At 40.9% G+C, this 15,529-nt stretch overlaps 1 protein-coding gene across 1 annotated transcript in view; it reads left to right on the top strand.

The window, feature by feature from the left end:
• tdgf1 (teratocarcinoma-derived growth factor 1) overlaps nt 1–15,529 on the top strand; it is a 28,993-nt gene that overhangs the window by 11,261 nt on the left and 2,203 nt on the right. The window contains exons 4-5 of the mRNA XM_060842249.1: nt 11,131–11,245; nt 13,298–13,404. Of these exons, the coding sequence (XP_060698232.1) occupies nt 11,131–11,245; nt 13,298–13,404 (222 nt within the window). The remainder of the gene's footprint in view (nt 1–11,130; nt 11,246–13,297; nt 13,405–15,529) is intronic.

Genomic DNA, 15,529 nt, shown 5'->3' with positions numbered 1-15,529 from the left:
GAGATACCCAATAGGTCTTTCTATCTTCTTGTTATCTTCCTGCAGGAGCACAGCACCAACAACCACATCACTGACCTCAATAGCCACCTTGAAAGTCTTTGTGTAATCAGGTGTGGCTAATACCTGAAAAGTGGTTAACACAGTCTTCAGGCTGTCAAACGCCCTCTGACAGTCTGCTGTCCATTGAAACTTCTTGCCTTTCTTTAGTAATTCAGTGAATGGAGCTGCCACACTGCTAAAATTCAGCACAAACTTTCAAAAAAATCCACTCAATCCCAGAAACCGTAGTATTGCTGTTTTTGTCGAGGGTGTGGGAAATTCCCCAATTACTTTTGTTTTCATATCCTGTGGGGCCATTTGTCAGTGTCTAATAACATGGCCCAGGAATGTGACTTGGGCTTTTGACAAATTCCCTTTTAGCTAGGTTTATCACCAAACCTGCCTTCCGAAGTCAATTGAATAAGTCCGATAAATGTTGCAAATGTTCTTTCAATAAGTGACTAAAAATCACCAGGTCATCGATGTAGTCAACACAGTTGAGTCAACTGGCAATGACCTTATTAGTTAGTTACTGAAATTGTGGCTGAACCGTTTTTCATACCAAATGACAAGACATTAAACTGATACAGACCATTTGGTGTTATGAAAGCTGAAATTGCCTTTGCTCTTTCTGACAATGGTACCTGCCAGTAACCTCTGAGCAAATCCAATTTAGAAATGTAAGTTGCTTGTCCCACCTTTTCAACACAGTCTTCCAACCATGGAATCGGATATGCATCAGTCTTTGTAACTGCAATGATTTTGTGATAGTCCACACATAACTGTTGGGTACCATCTGGCTTTGGCACCATTACACTAAGTGAGCTCCAGTCACTGTAAGCCACTTCAATTATATCATCTTGGAGCATGCATTCAATCTCCTTCTCAACCTGTGTCAACTTTAGAGGGTTATGCCTATAAGGATGTTGCTTAATCAGAACAGCATCTCCTATATCTACATTGTGCACACTTAAGCTAGTATGTCCTAGTTTATTTCCGCATATCTCCCCATGTGATAGGAATAACTCTTTCAGGTCATTTTGATTTTTGTCAAGAAAGTAATTCAATAATTTATCCCAATTTTTGACAACTTCCTCATTGTTCAAATTTAATTTGAGGAATGTCCAATTCAGAATCCTCTGAATTTGGTTCTTCCCTCTATGTTGTAATCATTACCACCTTCTCCTCCTGCTTTCCTTCCCTGTCAAAATATCTCTTGAGCATACTCGCATGACACACACTGTGAGATTTCTTCCTGTCTGGAGTCCCCATCAAGTAGTTCACTTCACTCAATTTCCTTTAGATTTGTTAAGGTCCACCAAACCTTGCTGTTAAGGATTCACCTATTACTGGAAGTAAAACACTATTACTGATATCTGATATTTCAGATAGCAAAATTGCAAATTTTTAATTTCTTGTCTACTTCCTGTTTCATTGCATGCCGTGATATTTTTTAAATGCTGCCCAGCCAACTCCACGGCTCTATTTAATCATCTCTAAAATTTGACACACCATCCAAATGCATGGTCTCTGAATTATGATTTACTAACTTCTCCTCAATCAATTTTAATGGTCCTCTCACTTCATGCCCAAAAACTAATTCAAATGGACTGAATTTGGTCGATTCATTTGGTGTATCTCTGATAGCAAAAAGTACAAACAGAATTCCCTTATCCCAATCATCCAGATAATCCTGACTATAAGCCCTCAACATGGTCTTTACTGTTTGATGCTACCTTTCTGCAATTCTGGATGGTACACAGTAGATTTGAATTGTTTTATGCCTAAGCTGTCTGTAACTTCTTTGAATAGTTTGGATATGAAGTTTGACCCTTGATCTGACTATCTCTATTGGTAGTCTGTATCTAGTAAAAAATCTGAGTAATCCCTCTTCAATCCTTTTAGCTGTGATATTGTGTAATGGGATAGCCACTGGAAATCTAGTTGATACATCCATTGTTGTTAACAAATACTGATTCACAGTTTTTGTTTAGGATGGGGACCTATGCAATAAATTAAGACTCTTGTAAAAGGACCCTCAAATACTGGGATAGTTATTAAAACTGCAGGTTTTATTACCACCTGTGGTTTTACAATTATCTGACATGTATGACATGTCTGGCAAAATTCAACTGCATGCGTGTGCAGTCCAGGCCAGTAAAAATGTCTTTGTATTTTATCCTGTGTTTTCCTCCCTCCTAAATGACTTCAAAGTGGCAGCTCATGTGCCACTTGCAACACATCCTTTCTATACACCACTGGCAATACCATTTGATGAACTTCTGCCCATTTCTCATCTGCTTGAATATGTGATGATCTCCATTTCCTGTTGTCTCAACTACCTGATCGAACACAGTCTCTACTAAATGTCACTTCAGCTTCCTTATCAATGCCCTTTGATCTCTCCTCTTTAAACTGGTGACCATGTGACCTAGTTACTACATAATCAGGGAAGATTCCTGCATTGCTTCAGTTACCTGAGTCGCCACTGGCCTTTCAACCACAGTAGGCAGCACATCTATCGGTGAATCAGCTATATCATTTGAAAGGACAAATTGTATTCTGGAGCTGAGAGTTTGTCCAGTACTCCTACCACAAATTCTCCACTCTTTTCTGGACACTCTAGCCTCACTTTACATAACTGAGCACTTTTTGTCTCATTATGAATTCCTGCTACCAGTACCTTTTCTGGCAATAGTTCTTCCGGAGTACATATGTACTCATTCTTCAGCATTACAGACTGAGAGGATTCTGTGTCCCTTCATGTTGTAACCTCTTTACCTGCTACTGCTAGCTTATGTGAATAAACTTTACCTTTTGCAGGTATATTTTTTAAGCAGCTCCGACGTTTCCTCTTCAACCAACCTCCGATCAGCTTGAACATGCTGATGCAGCTTTCTAGCTTCCACCGTACTTTCTTTCACTATTCCAACAAAACTCCCAGACTTATCCTATTTTCCTACATCTGGCTTTTTCCTAGCGCACCAACACTGATTTCATGTGACCTACTTTATTGCAATGAAAACACTAGAGCTTTTTACCTTCTCGGTCCCCTTCAAGGGTTTCCTTTTTACCCTGGGGTAAGTTATCCTTCTGACCTTCACTGAGATCTTCCTCCCCCTTTCCATGTGACGATTTCTCTTTGCCCCAATTTCAATCCCTCATGGACTGACATTGATTCTGGAAGCCAAACCATGCTTTATGGACCAGCTCGTAATCATCAGCCTTTTCAGCTGCTAACCTCACTGTTTCAACTTTCTGCTCTTCCTCACCTAAGCTTTACTTCAGCTTTCATCTCCATCCTTTTAAGCTGACTTTCCTTTCTAAGTGTCATTTTCTGAAGTTCAAACTTTTTTTTTCCCCTTCTGCTAAAGCCCTTTGCTCATTTTCTTTCTCTTCCAATTTTAATTGTAACTCAAAGAATTTCATTTCTGATTCTAACTGAAGCTTCTTCATTTGCAAATGAAGTTTAGCAATTTCCACAAATCCTGATGGGGTTTCCAGCAAATTTAAATGCTGAGCTACTGCTGCCATAAACACATCTTTCCTTACATTAGGAGATAACTTCAACTCCAGCTGGTCTACTAATTCCCACAGCTTTGTCTTATCCTTTTGTAAAACCCACAAGGTCACGTCTTCCACCTCCAGAACCGCTTGGTGACTGAAAGAGCCATTGGTAACCAAGTGCTGTTTAAACCAACCAAACCAACACCCGAAATAAAAGACTCTAATATCTACCACTCGCTGTTTAAATCCCACAAAGAGCCCCCAGTCTGTTATGGACCAAGCCCAACCTCTCAAAACATTTGTAAGCAGGTAACCCAGACCGTAACTTTACTATTGTTTTAGGTAAGTGTATAGTGGATATTCCCAGAGTGAATTAGCTGGTCCACCTGCCAAGTTTTAAACAACCAATTTATTTACAAAATTATGGAATGAAACACAAGGAATAGAAGATGGAATACCGGATAACTTATCCTATGCAGAGCCCTGACAGACTATCCCAACTTAATCACGCTGTTCCAAAAATACTTACAACAGTCCCAGTAAACACATCCCTTATCACAAAGAGCAAAAATGAAACAAACCAGAGCTTACAGGCTTGAAGTTAGAGAGAGAGAGAGAGAGTGTACCCGGCTGGACTTGCCCGAGCAGCCTTTCTTCTCACGCACTGCTACTGAACGCTCATCTAAACAAAGGCGGGCTCCACAGCTAGATGGCCACTGCCCTTTGATCATACCAGTTTTTTTAAGACATACAAGCCTTGAGCCGGATGCATTGTCTGTTGGGATAAACAAACAGACCCCAACAAACCTTTCTATCTCAGCCGAGTTGGAGCCTGGCCAATTACCCCCTCTCTGGGGGAAAAGAACTCAAAGGCATGGTAACCTTGATACATACCCTTCCAAGTGCTGCTTCACAGTGATGCTGATTGTGAGGACACTCTTCCCAGATGTTTTTATTTCAAAAATATACCTTTACATATAAATATGGATATTTTTTATGAATATATATATAGTCACAAACGCAGTTCGGTTCTGTACAGTGCATGTCAAGGAAACAAATAAACATTGGAGTTTGACTCTCTCCAAACAGATCTCTTTCACATACAAGACTGCATTTCCATCCTCCCTCTGTCATCCAGACAGCCCTCCTCCACACCACCTCCATTCCCTGTTCCACTGCTCTAAAACCTCCCTGCAACACAATAATGACAGAGTCCCCCTTGTCCTCACCTACCACCCCACCAGTCTCTGCATCCAACGCATCACCCTTAAACACTTCTGCCAACTCCAACTAGACACCATCACCAAGAACCTCTTCCCTTCCCCACCACTCTCTGCCTTCCACAAGGACCACTGTCTTCGACAATCCTTGGTTTGTGCCACTCTCCCCACCAAACATGCCCCCCACCCACCCAAAACCCCCAGGTACCTTCCCCTGCAAAAGATGCAAAACCTGCCAGCACGCCACTCCCCTGACCTCCAACCACGGCCCCAAACAGTCCTTCCAGGTGAGACAGGGTTCACTTGCCTCTCTTCCAAAGTAGTTTACTGTATCGGGTGCTCCCAATATGGTTTTCTCTACATCAGGGACACTGAATGCAAGCTTATGGAACGGTTCACTGAGCATCGCAGCTGGGCCTGCAGTGGCTGACCGGACCTCCCAGTCAATGCACATTTCAATTTCCCTAACCACTCCCTTTCCAACATGACCATCCTTGGCCTCCTCCATTGCCACTACAAACCACACACGAAATTGGAGGAATAATGCCTTTTCTTCTGCCTGGGCAGTCTACAGCCGAGAGGGCTCCACACTGATTTCTCCAATTTCCCTTCCCATCCCCCAACTCCATTCCCAGCCCTTCCCCATTCCTTCCGCTGCTCCCTGCTACCAACCAGATGCATTCCTCCCATTGACCAATCAAATCGTACCCTCTACCTGTTGTCACAAAGCTGGTCCTTCTTATTAGATTAGGTTAGATTAGATTCCTTACAGTATGCAAACAGGCTCTTCAGCCTAACAAGTCCACACCGGTCCTCCAAAGAGTAACCCACCCAGACCCATTCACCTGCCTCATATTTACCCCTGAATAATGCACCTAACACTACGGGCAATTTAGAACGGCCAATTCACCTGATCTGCACGTCTTTGGATTGTGGGACGAAACTGGAGCACCCGGAGGAAACCCATGCAGACACGGGGAGAATGTGCAAACTCCACATTGACAGTTGCCGAGGTGGGAATCGAACCCGGGTCCCTTGCGCTGTGAGGAAGCAGTGCTAACCACTGAGCCACTGTGCCATCCAAAAATCAAAGATACTGTGTCCTTGATTTTTTCAGAGGGGTTGTAAAACAGTCTGGACTCCAAATCAGCTGGGTTGGTACAGAGATGAAAAGGGTATTGGGAGACCTTTATGGTTACACATAAACAGATGAGACTTTAAGTCACAGCTTTCATGCAGATGAAACCTATATAATGAAAGGGGAATGGTCAGTCCGGGAAGCTGAATTCTTGTTGTTAGTTAGTTCAGTGCAGCAGTGGACTGTGTGGAAACAGGCCACTAGACTCCTTCTCTTTCTAACTTCAACCTGTAAATCTCTGTTTCAGTTTTACTCTGTGTTTAAGGGGTTTCTTTATTGGGACTGTTGTGTATTTTCAGAACAGCATAATGAAGTCTAGTTTGAATAGACTGAGTTCTAGGGGTATTCTATATTCTGTTCTTTGTGTTTCATCCAATAATTTTGTGCATAAATTTTTGTCTGTTTTAAAACCTGGTAGTCAACCTAGCTAACTTACTCCGGGTAATTTTCACTGTACACTTATCAAAACAAATAGCAAAATTACGGTCTGGGTTGTCTGCTTATGAATGTTTTGAGTGATTTGGCTTAGTCCGTAACACTGTCTTCACCTATCCCCACTTCACCCCCCTGGCTCTGCCAACCCCTTTATCTACAGCTTTCTGCACACCTGCCTCCAGTTCTAAAGAAGGGTTACACCAGAAACGATGACTTCTCCACCTCGTGATATTGCCTCGCTTGCTGTGTTCTTCCAACATCCTACTTTACATGGATTTGAGGCACCAGGAGGTTGCAATAACTGAACGGACCCCCATTTAAGTTCAGAAGAAGACCTCAGTCAGTGGTCTTTCCCTGCTGTGTGTGCGTTTACATTAGTTGCCCAAGCTTTAATGCATCCTTCAGGACCTTGGAATGTGCCAGTCTGCAACAGTGGTTAAGGTCAATTTCTTGTTCTGGAAGACCAACAAGTTGTGGGCAGACCAAAGAGCATCTTTCATTCCAACACCCATTTATGTAGAGTTTTGTACATGGAAACCCTGGAAAGATGGTCCATGTTAGGCCTCCAGACGAACTGGAAGATGACTCTGGTGACTGTGACAGCGCAATTTTCAGGGAATGGGCCAGACCTGTGCAACAACAAAGAGAGTGCCTCACATCTGATGACCAGGTTTTTATCCACAATGGAGAGGGAGTGCTGTTCCCAAAAGACCATTTCCTGCTTCACCTTGGCAATGTGCTCCTCCAAGATTTTGCACGTGTTCCTGACCCCTCTGAATCAAATGCTCATCATAGATAATCTGTCCTGATGGTGAAGGGGATAAAAGATCGGTCAGCCCAGTTCCTACAGAACATGGCCTCGATTTACCTTGGCTCCCGGGACTAGTTCAACCTGGTAATAGATATTCATGAGTCTGCGCACTGACATCAGATCTGAGCAGAAAACGACGACATTGTTCATGTTCAGGGAGGCTCCAACCTGCAGGTCTCTGCTGCCTGGAATAACCACCCCTCTTGGACTCGTATCCTTCCATTGGACTCAGCAAAAGGCTCTATACAACACACACCCACTGCAAGGACACCCATCCCAGACTGCTTCACAGTGACACTGACTGCAAGGAATCTAGATATATGTGAAGGGCTGCTTTTTGGAAAGGCAAATCAGGGCAGGACTTATACACTTAATGGTAAGGTCCTGGGGAGTGTTGCCAAATAAAGAGACCTTGGGATGCAGGTTCACAGTCCATTGAAAGTGGAGTCGCAGGTAGACAGGGTAGTGAAGAAGGCATTTGATTTGCTTGCCTTTGTTGGTCAATGCATTGAATACAGGAGTTGGGAGGTCATGTCGCAGCGGTAAAGGACATTGATGAGGCCACTTTTGGAATACTGCGTTCATTTCTGGTCCCCTTGCTATAGGCAAGATGTTGTTAAGCTTGTAAGGGTTCAGAAAAAATTTACAAGCCTGTTAGTTTTAGAGGGCTTTAGCTATAGGGAGAGGCTGAATATGCTGGGGCTATTTTCCCTAGTGTCGGAGAATGAGGGGTGACCCTTTAGAAGTTTATAAAATCATGAGGGGCATGGATAGGGTGAATAGCCAAGGTCTTTTCCCAGGGTAGGGGAGTCCAAAACTAGAGGGCATAGGTTTAAGATGAGAGGAGAAAGATTTAAAAATGACTTAAGGGGCAACTTTTTCAAGCAGAGAGTATTGAATGAATTACCAGAGGAAGTGGTGGAGGCTGGTATAATTACAATGTTGAAAAGGCATCTGAATGGGTATATGAGTAGGAAGGGTTTGGATGGATATGGACCAAATACTTGCAATAGGACTAGATTAATTTAGGATATCTGGCATGGACAAGTTGAACTGAAATGTATTTTTCTGTGCTGCACACCTTTATGACTGATACTCTTCCCAGACTGCTTCACAATGACACTGACTGCATGGCCATTCTCCCCAATCTGCTTCAATTTAATCTACTTTTTGAAAATTTGCTGCGTCTGGTGTATCCATGCTTTTAGTTTGCATGCCTCACCTGGCTGTAGAATTGTGTTGACCGCTTATAAAGATTAATTTTAACATTCATATCTCAGGATGAATCCAGTTGCAGACCTGATTCAGAAATTTTTCACCAATGATGGAAGAAACATTTTTCATTTGTATGGCACTATTCATGAACTAAAGGCATTCCAAAGCATTGTCCAGCCAATGAAGTAGGTCTGAAGTGTAATCATTGTTGTAATGTAGGGGAATGCAGGCCATTTTAGCATATAACAAGCTGCAACAAACATGAATGGTCAGATTGTGGCCTGGAGTTTTGTCTTCATTTGCATCTAAAATATATGTGTAATCTAGATATAACTGAATTATTGCCCGAAAAGACCATTTTGATAGTTTTAGCTGTAAGTGAGTTATACTTAACTACAGTACTCCTGATAACATTTTAACCATCAAACTATTAGTTCAAAGGAACCACTGACCAAACTGATCATAATTCCAACTTTTCAATCCAACTGTAGTAAAATCAGAAAATGCTGAACCATCTCTTTATCCTATGTGCCGACAGAAATGTGTTAATGTTTGGATTAATAATGTGTTATAAACTCTTAAAATAAAGAGAAGAGAGGTATTTGTGTGGGTTGGCATTTTACTATGCTGTGATTGTTTATGAAGATTAATGATAATTTTAAGGTCAGGTATATATTAACAAGATTGCAAGAGGATTCCTTGGTTGAACTTGACATTGGACCCAAAAAGCTCTGTTTATTTTACCAATGGCCAAGGGGGAGCTCCAAAATGTTTCATGATGTTATTCAAGAATGGATTTCAACCAGTGTAGTAGGGAGAATTTTCTTGCTTTTCTTCAAATAATGCCTTTGGGGTCTTTTATATCCACCAGAAAGTGTGGATAGAACTTCAACTTAACATTTCACATGAAAGGTGACATTTTTTGTCATCTCCTTCAGTAGTGCACTGAGGTTTTTGGATTAAGCTTTCAGGGATCTGATGGGCCTTAGTTTCACAACAGTTTAACTGAGAGGCAGTGTGCTACCACAAAATAGCAGAAAAACTTTTTTTATAAAATCTTCAGGTCCACAATATTAGAACAGCAACTAAGAAAAAAATTAATATATATAGGACTATGTTACTTATGCTTTGTGGAGTAAATCACTAGAGCTGTAGACTGCATGTCCCTTAGGCCACAGTTTGAATTTGCTTGAACTAAATTGGTGTCTAGTTCACCAACAGTAAATATTCAAATCACGCTTACTTTAATTTTAAAAAGATATTCGTTTACCAAATTTCAATTTTACATTTTGGTCCACATGCCAGGAGTCCAGGACCAGAGGACATACTCTCAGAGTAACATAGAAATGAAGGAATTTCTCTCTCAGAAGGTGGATTCTGTGGATTTGTGGATTTCTTTACCGCAGAGGGCTGTCAATGCTGTGTTAAGAATATTCAAGGCTGAGATAGATGGTATATACTGCTGTCAGTGTGCATCAGTGGTGAAGGGACTGATGTAAAAGGTGTTGGAAAGGATGTCAATCAAGAGAGCTGTTTTGTTCCGAGTGTTGTCAACCTTCTTGCGTGTTGTTGGAGCAGTACTCGTCATGGTATGGTTGACAAGCACTCAGGGGACAGGAGGTAAGTTACCTGTCACAGAATTCCCAGCCTCTGCCCTATTTGTGTATATGGCTGTTCTGGACAGTTTCTAGTCACTAGAATTCCTTACGATTTATATAATGTGGGCTTCAGTGATGGTAATGCCATTGAATGTCAAAAGTTGATGATTAGGTTCTCTCCTGCTAAAGATAATCATTTCCTGGAATTTATGGGGCATAAATATTCCTTGTCACATCTCAGCCCAAGCTTAGATATTGTACAGGTTTAGCTGTATATGGACACAGTCTGCTTCAGTTCTGAGGATTTGTGAATGGTACTGAACATTGTACAATTTCAGCAAACATTCTTACTTCTGACTCTATGATGGAATGAAAGTCATTGATGAAGCAGCTGAAAATGGTTGCAAATAGGACATTATCCTGAGGAACTTCTGCTGAGATGTTCTGAAGCTGACACAACTTTCTCCCAACAACCACAACCATATTCTTTTATGTCAGGCATGTCTCCAGCAAGTGGAGACCTTTCACCTGATTACCATTGACACCAGTTTAATGGGCTCCTTGATGCCGCACTTGATCAAATGCTGCCCTGCCAAGGGCAGTCACCCCCACCTCCTCTCTCTTTGCCATCTCCCTAATCCAAATTGTAGCCATGCCAGGTAAGGTCAATTGTTGGGGTTTATAGCAGCAGACATGTAGACCCATATATTCAAGAGGCTTGACTGTAGATAGCTTGAGTTTTGTTTAAAATAAATTGTTTAATTCCCCAATACTAATCATGGCAAGTTTTTATGTTGATTTATTTTGCTTCTAAAAGTAGTCACTTGACTGAACTGAAAGCACTGACAGTCCGATGGATTCATGATAACATCCTGTCATCTGAAGAAAGCAAATAGTCAATGTGATAATATCTATAACCTGTATGACCCAGTTCTATATTGCATATAGCAACACAGCCATTGGGTTCAAACTTAGCTCTATAAGTGTTTGCAGAAATATGTATAGATTAGAATACACATAAATACACAACTGTCACTAAAATTTCTAATAGAAATCTTATGTCTGTTGTGATTTTTATCAAACACTTAGTTATCAGTTTCAAATGTTGAGATATAGGACTCAACATTTCATAAAATTTTATTTTATGATTTATTTTTCTTTCCCCAGGTAGCAAATTGAACAGGAATTGTTGTCAGAATGGAGGTACGTGTGTACTGGGGAGTTTCTGCGTTTGCCCAAAACACTTCCTGGGGAGAAACTGTGAATACGATGAACGTATTAGGTAAGATTCAGATTTAAGAACCGCATTTATCCCAATTGCTCATAGATGAAGTTTGAGTGAATTACACGGACCAGGAATGTGGCAGATCCCAGACTGTACTGACTTAGACAATAGACAATAGGTGCAGGAGTAGGCCATTCTGCCCTTCGAGCTTGCACCACCATTCAATATGATCATGGCTGATCATCGTTAATTAGTATCATGTTCCTACCTTATCTCCATAACCCTTGATTCCACTATCTTTGAGAGCTCTATCCAATTCTTTCTTAAATGAATCCAGAGACCGGGCCTCCACTGCCCTCTGGGGCAGAGCATTCCACACAGCCACCACTCTCTGGGTGAAGAAGTTTCTCCTCATCTCTGTCCTAAATGGTCTACCCCGTATTTTTAAGCTGTGTCCTCTGGTTCGGCACTCGCCCATCAGCGGAAACATGTTTCCTGCCTCCAGAGTGTCCAATCCTTTAATAATCTTATATGTCTCAACCAGATCCCCTCTCAGTCTTCTAAACTCAAGGGTATACAAGCCCAGTCACTCCAGTCTTTCAGTGTAAGGTAGTCCCACCTTTCCAGGAGTTGACATTGTGAACCTACGCTAACACTCCCTCAATAGCCAGAATATGCTGCACTCCCTCAATAGCCAGACTTCGCTGATTTCTGCTGGAGTAATGATTAAGAAGCACTACAATTGGTTGCAGAGCTCCAGTTTATGAAATAAAATATGTCAATAAATTTTAAAAAGTTAAATGAATGGAAAAAATACAGTTTTGATCCATGCTGCTTATTCAGTGACTACTCCCTTCCACCTCCTCAGGTTTATATGATAAGTGAGTAACATTGGAATGTGCCTATTTGGATGACCCCACAAGTTCAGGAGCAAAACACACACTGGTACCTCACACAGAGTATCAGACATAGTTAGAGTTTCTTCCACAATGGACCAACTTGCCAATATTTATTGTCAATGTAAAGTCTGAAGTTTGGTCAGTTGGGTAAATCTTAAATGATTAACAGCCACACATGTTACATATTTCAGGAGAAAGCATTTCAAAATTATACTGAACCATTCAAATTTGAAAGATGCCTGGTTTTATACTAAGTTCTATTGAGTTAGGGACCCTTAGTCCTGGGATCCTCGCTATCTGATGTTATTCCATTCATTCTCCATGTAAATGCAACATAACATTTGCTATTATTAATATGTTTTTTTTTTGAAAAATCTCTTGTAAAACATATTGATTATACCATTAAAGGTTAATCTCAGTAAATTTAATGAGATCATATGAGATTCTATCAATAGCCTGGTTGGTTTTGGCCCAGCGAATAAAGGTAACAGACTTCAAAGTAAAAAGTGAGGACTGCAGATGCTGGAGATCAGAGCTGAAAATGTGTTGCTGGTTAAAGCGCAGCAGGTCAGGCAGCATCCAAGGAACAGGAGATTCGACGTTCCGGGCATAAGCCCTTCAACAGACTTCAAAGTCCAGATTTGAGCTGAATTATCTGATCAACATTTAATTTGCTACTATTTGTCTTTACCTAAGGAAAACCCTCGACAATATTTGTTGCCCATCACCAATTGCTGATGAAATGCCGAAAACATTGACTTTTCTGCTCCTTGGATGCTGCCTGAGCTTTTCCAATGTCACACTTTTTGACTCTGATTTCCAGCATCTGCAGTCCTCACTTTCTCCGTCTCTGATTGCTGTTGAGAGATTGGTGGTGAGCTCCCTTCATGAACCGCTAAATCCTTGTGTATACAAACACTTATAGTGCTGTTAGAATGGGAGTTCCAGGATTAGATTTTCTAGGATTTTTGCTGACAATTGCTGATTAGATTCATGTATTAATAATGCAATATGGGTGAGGACTATCCAAGTTCATACCAAGTGTGAATCACTTCCCAGTTCAGGATGTATCAGGCTTTGGGAGTTGGGGGTGGTGATGTGGTAGCAAGTTAAAGTCTTATTTCTTGAGAAGTAGCCTTTACCTTGTATCTAATAATTATGTGTATGTGGTTATAGTTTCCTGAATGGTTTCCATGTTTATCTCTGACAGGAATTGTGGCAGTATTCCTGAAGGAGCATGGATACCCAAAAATTGTACTTGGTGTCGATGTAGCTTTGGAATCTTGCACTGCATTCAAGGATCACAAGATAACTGTGGTAAGAAATATGCAATGTCTTGTAACAGGGGCCTTATAGAAATTGCAGTATAAAATCCTGTTGTAATGGCAACATTTCCCTGTTTTTTTTTAATTAGTCATTTATGAGATATGGGCATTGCTTTGCAAACCAATATTTGTTATCCATTTTTAGTTTTCTTGAGAAGATGGTGAGGTCAAAACATGCAGCGCTGGAAAAGCACAGCAGGTCAGGCAGCATCCGAGGAGTAGGAGAATCGATGTTTTGAGCATAGACTCTTCAACAGGAGAAGATGGTAGTGAACCATCTTCATATTGTCCTTGGGGTGTAGGAACACCTACTGTGCTATTAGAAAGGAACTTCCTGGATCAGCAATTTTGAGCCTTTTCTCACCGGCATAAAGATAAATGCCATATATACTTAAGTAATAGTGAAATTTTTTGACTACTTTTTAAATTTATGGCATCCACTATTACATGAATACTACTTTTGAGGGGCTGAAATTCATGCCTGTCAAAATTCATACCATATCATTAGCAGAAGCCCAATTCTCTAAATGAATAAAGGGAAAAAAAGATGAATTTTGGTAATTTTGAAAACCCAGAGTGGAACACAACAGCTAGCGGACTGGAAGACTGGGAGCAGAGCACAACAACCGGCAGACTGGAATACTGGAGCGGAATGTGACAGCCTGCACACTGACTCATAAGCATTGATCTGTTATCTGTGAAGAACTGGGGTTGACTTTTACACGAGAAAATTCCAGGTTATTTGGACAAACATAGGGGGTCGATGTTTACATGAGATCGACTATTACTTCAGTATATACGGTGGTTAATATAATTACAAAGTTGCTTGGCACTAGTGAACAAGTGAAAGAGCTGTTAATAATAGAAAGCGTAGCTTCCAGCTTGATTCTAGACGAGTTATTCCTTTAAGCACCCTCCCAGTGGGAGGAATTATTGATCTTGGAGGAAGTTCATTGAATTTTCATCAGGGAGATGCCTTAGATGATGGAAATTTCCCATAACAAGTAATCATTAAACAGGTTTTATGCACAAGAGTTGGAAGGAGGATTAAAATGTTAACTGATTGAAATGTTTAATATAATGAAAGGGCTTCACATGATGGAGACCGAATGATTCTTCCACTAGTAAGGATTTAGAATAAAGAGCAAAGGCTGAAGCTTTCAAATAAGTATCAATGGTATGGAATCCCACCAAGTGTCAGCTCAGAAAATCACTGCTGGAAAACATAAAGACATGGAATATTAAAGTAGATCTAAGGTGGAAAGATCGAATGCATACAAAAGGTAGGTAATACAGAATACACTGCTCACTGCTATCACTTACTTGATCAGACAAAAGTTAATGTCACTGCTGATTTATAATCCTTGACTTACATTATGGATTCTGTGTACCCGTGTCCCACAGAAGCACAGAATGTGCTGGAAACCAATTTCAAGCTGTGACTCCCATAGTATAAACCCAGTCCTGTTTCTGTGTTTTGACAGCTGACATGAAATTTATTTTTGGGGTAGGAACATAAAGACAGGAGTAGACCTGTCCTCTCAGGTTCTCTCAGCTGTTCTCCAATTAGATCATGGCTGATATATGACCTAATCCCATATACGTATCCTTGCCTTTGATTGCTTAAAAGTGGAGGAAGTGAAAAGTTATTGAGAGTATGTGGAATAATCAGATCAGCATGATCTTACTGAATAGAGGAGGAGACTCAAGGGACTGAGTGTCTACTCCTGCTCCTAATTCATACGTTCATAATAACTTGGGATAATAAGAATATGTTGAAGACAAATTTACAATTTATGACAATCTGTCGCCATTTGTTGCGGAGTGCTCCAAATTTCTACCACTTCTTGTATGTAGGGTCATGTGTCTTCAGAACGCTTTTCCTCACAAAGTGGTCCTTGAATATTTTAAGTCAGAGGCATGTAGATTCTTGTTTAGTAAGGGGTGAAAGTTTGTCAAGGTAGATGAGAATGTGTATTTGAGGTTACAATCAGATCAGTCATGACCTTATTGATGACAGAAAGAGTTTGAGGCACTGAATGGCATATTCCTGCTGCTTGTTCATATGAAATCTGCCATCCTTACCTGGTCTGACCTACATATGACTCCAGACCCAC

This window comes from Hemiscyllium ocellatum, chromosome 1, assembly GCF_020745735.1.
Source record: "Hemiscyllium ocellatum isolate sHemOce1 chromosome 1, sHemOce1.pat.X.cur, whole genome shotgun sequence".
NCBI classification, from domain to species: domain Eukaryota; kingdom Metazoa; phylum Chordata; class Chondrichthyes; order Orectolobiformes; family Hemiscylliidae; genus Hemiscyllium; species Hemiscyllium ocellatum.
The sequence above is the reverse complement of the archived record's forward strand: the minus strand, read 5'-3'. Positions and strand labels throughout refer to the sequence as shown.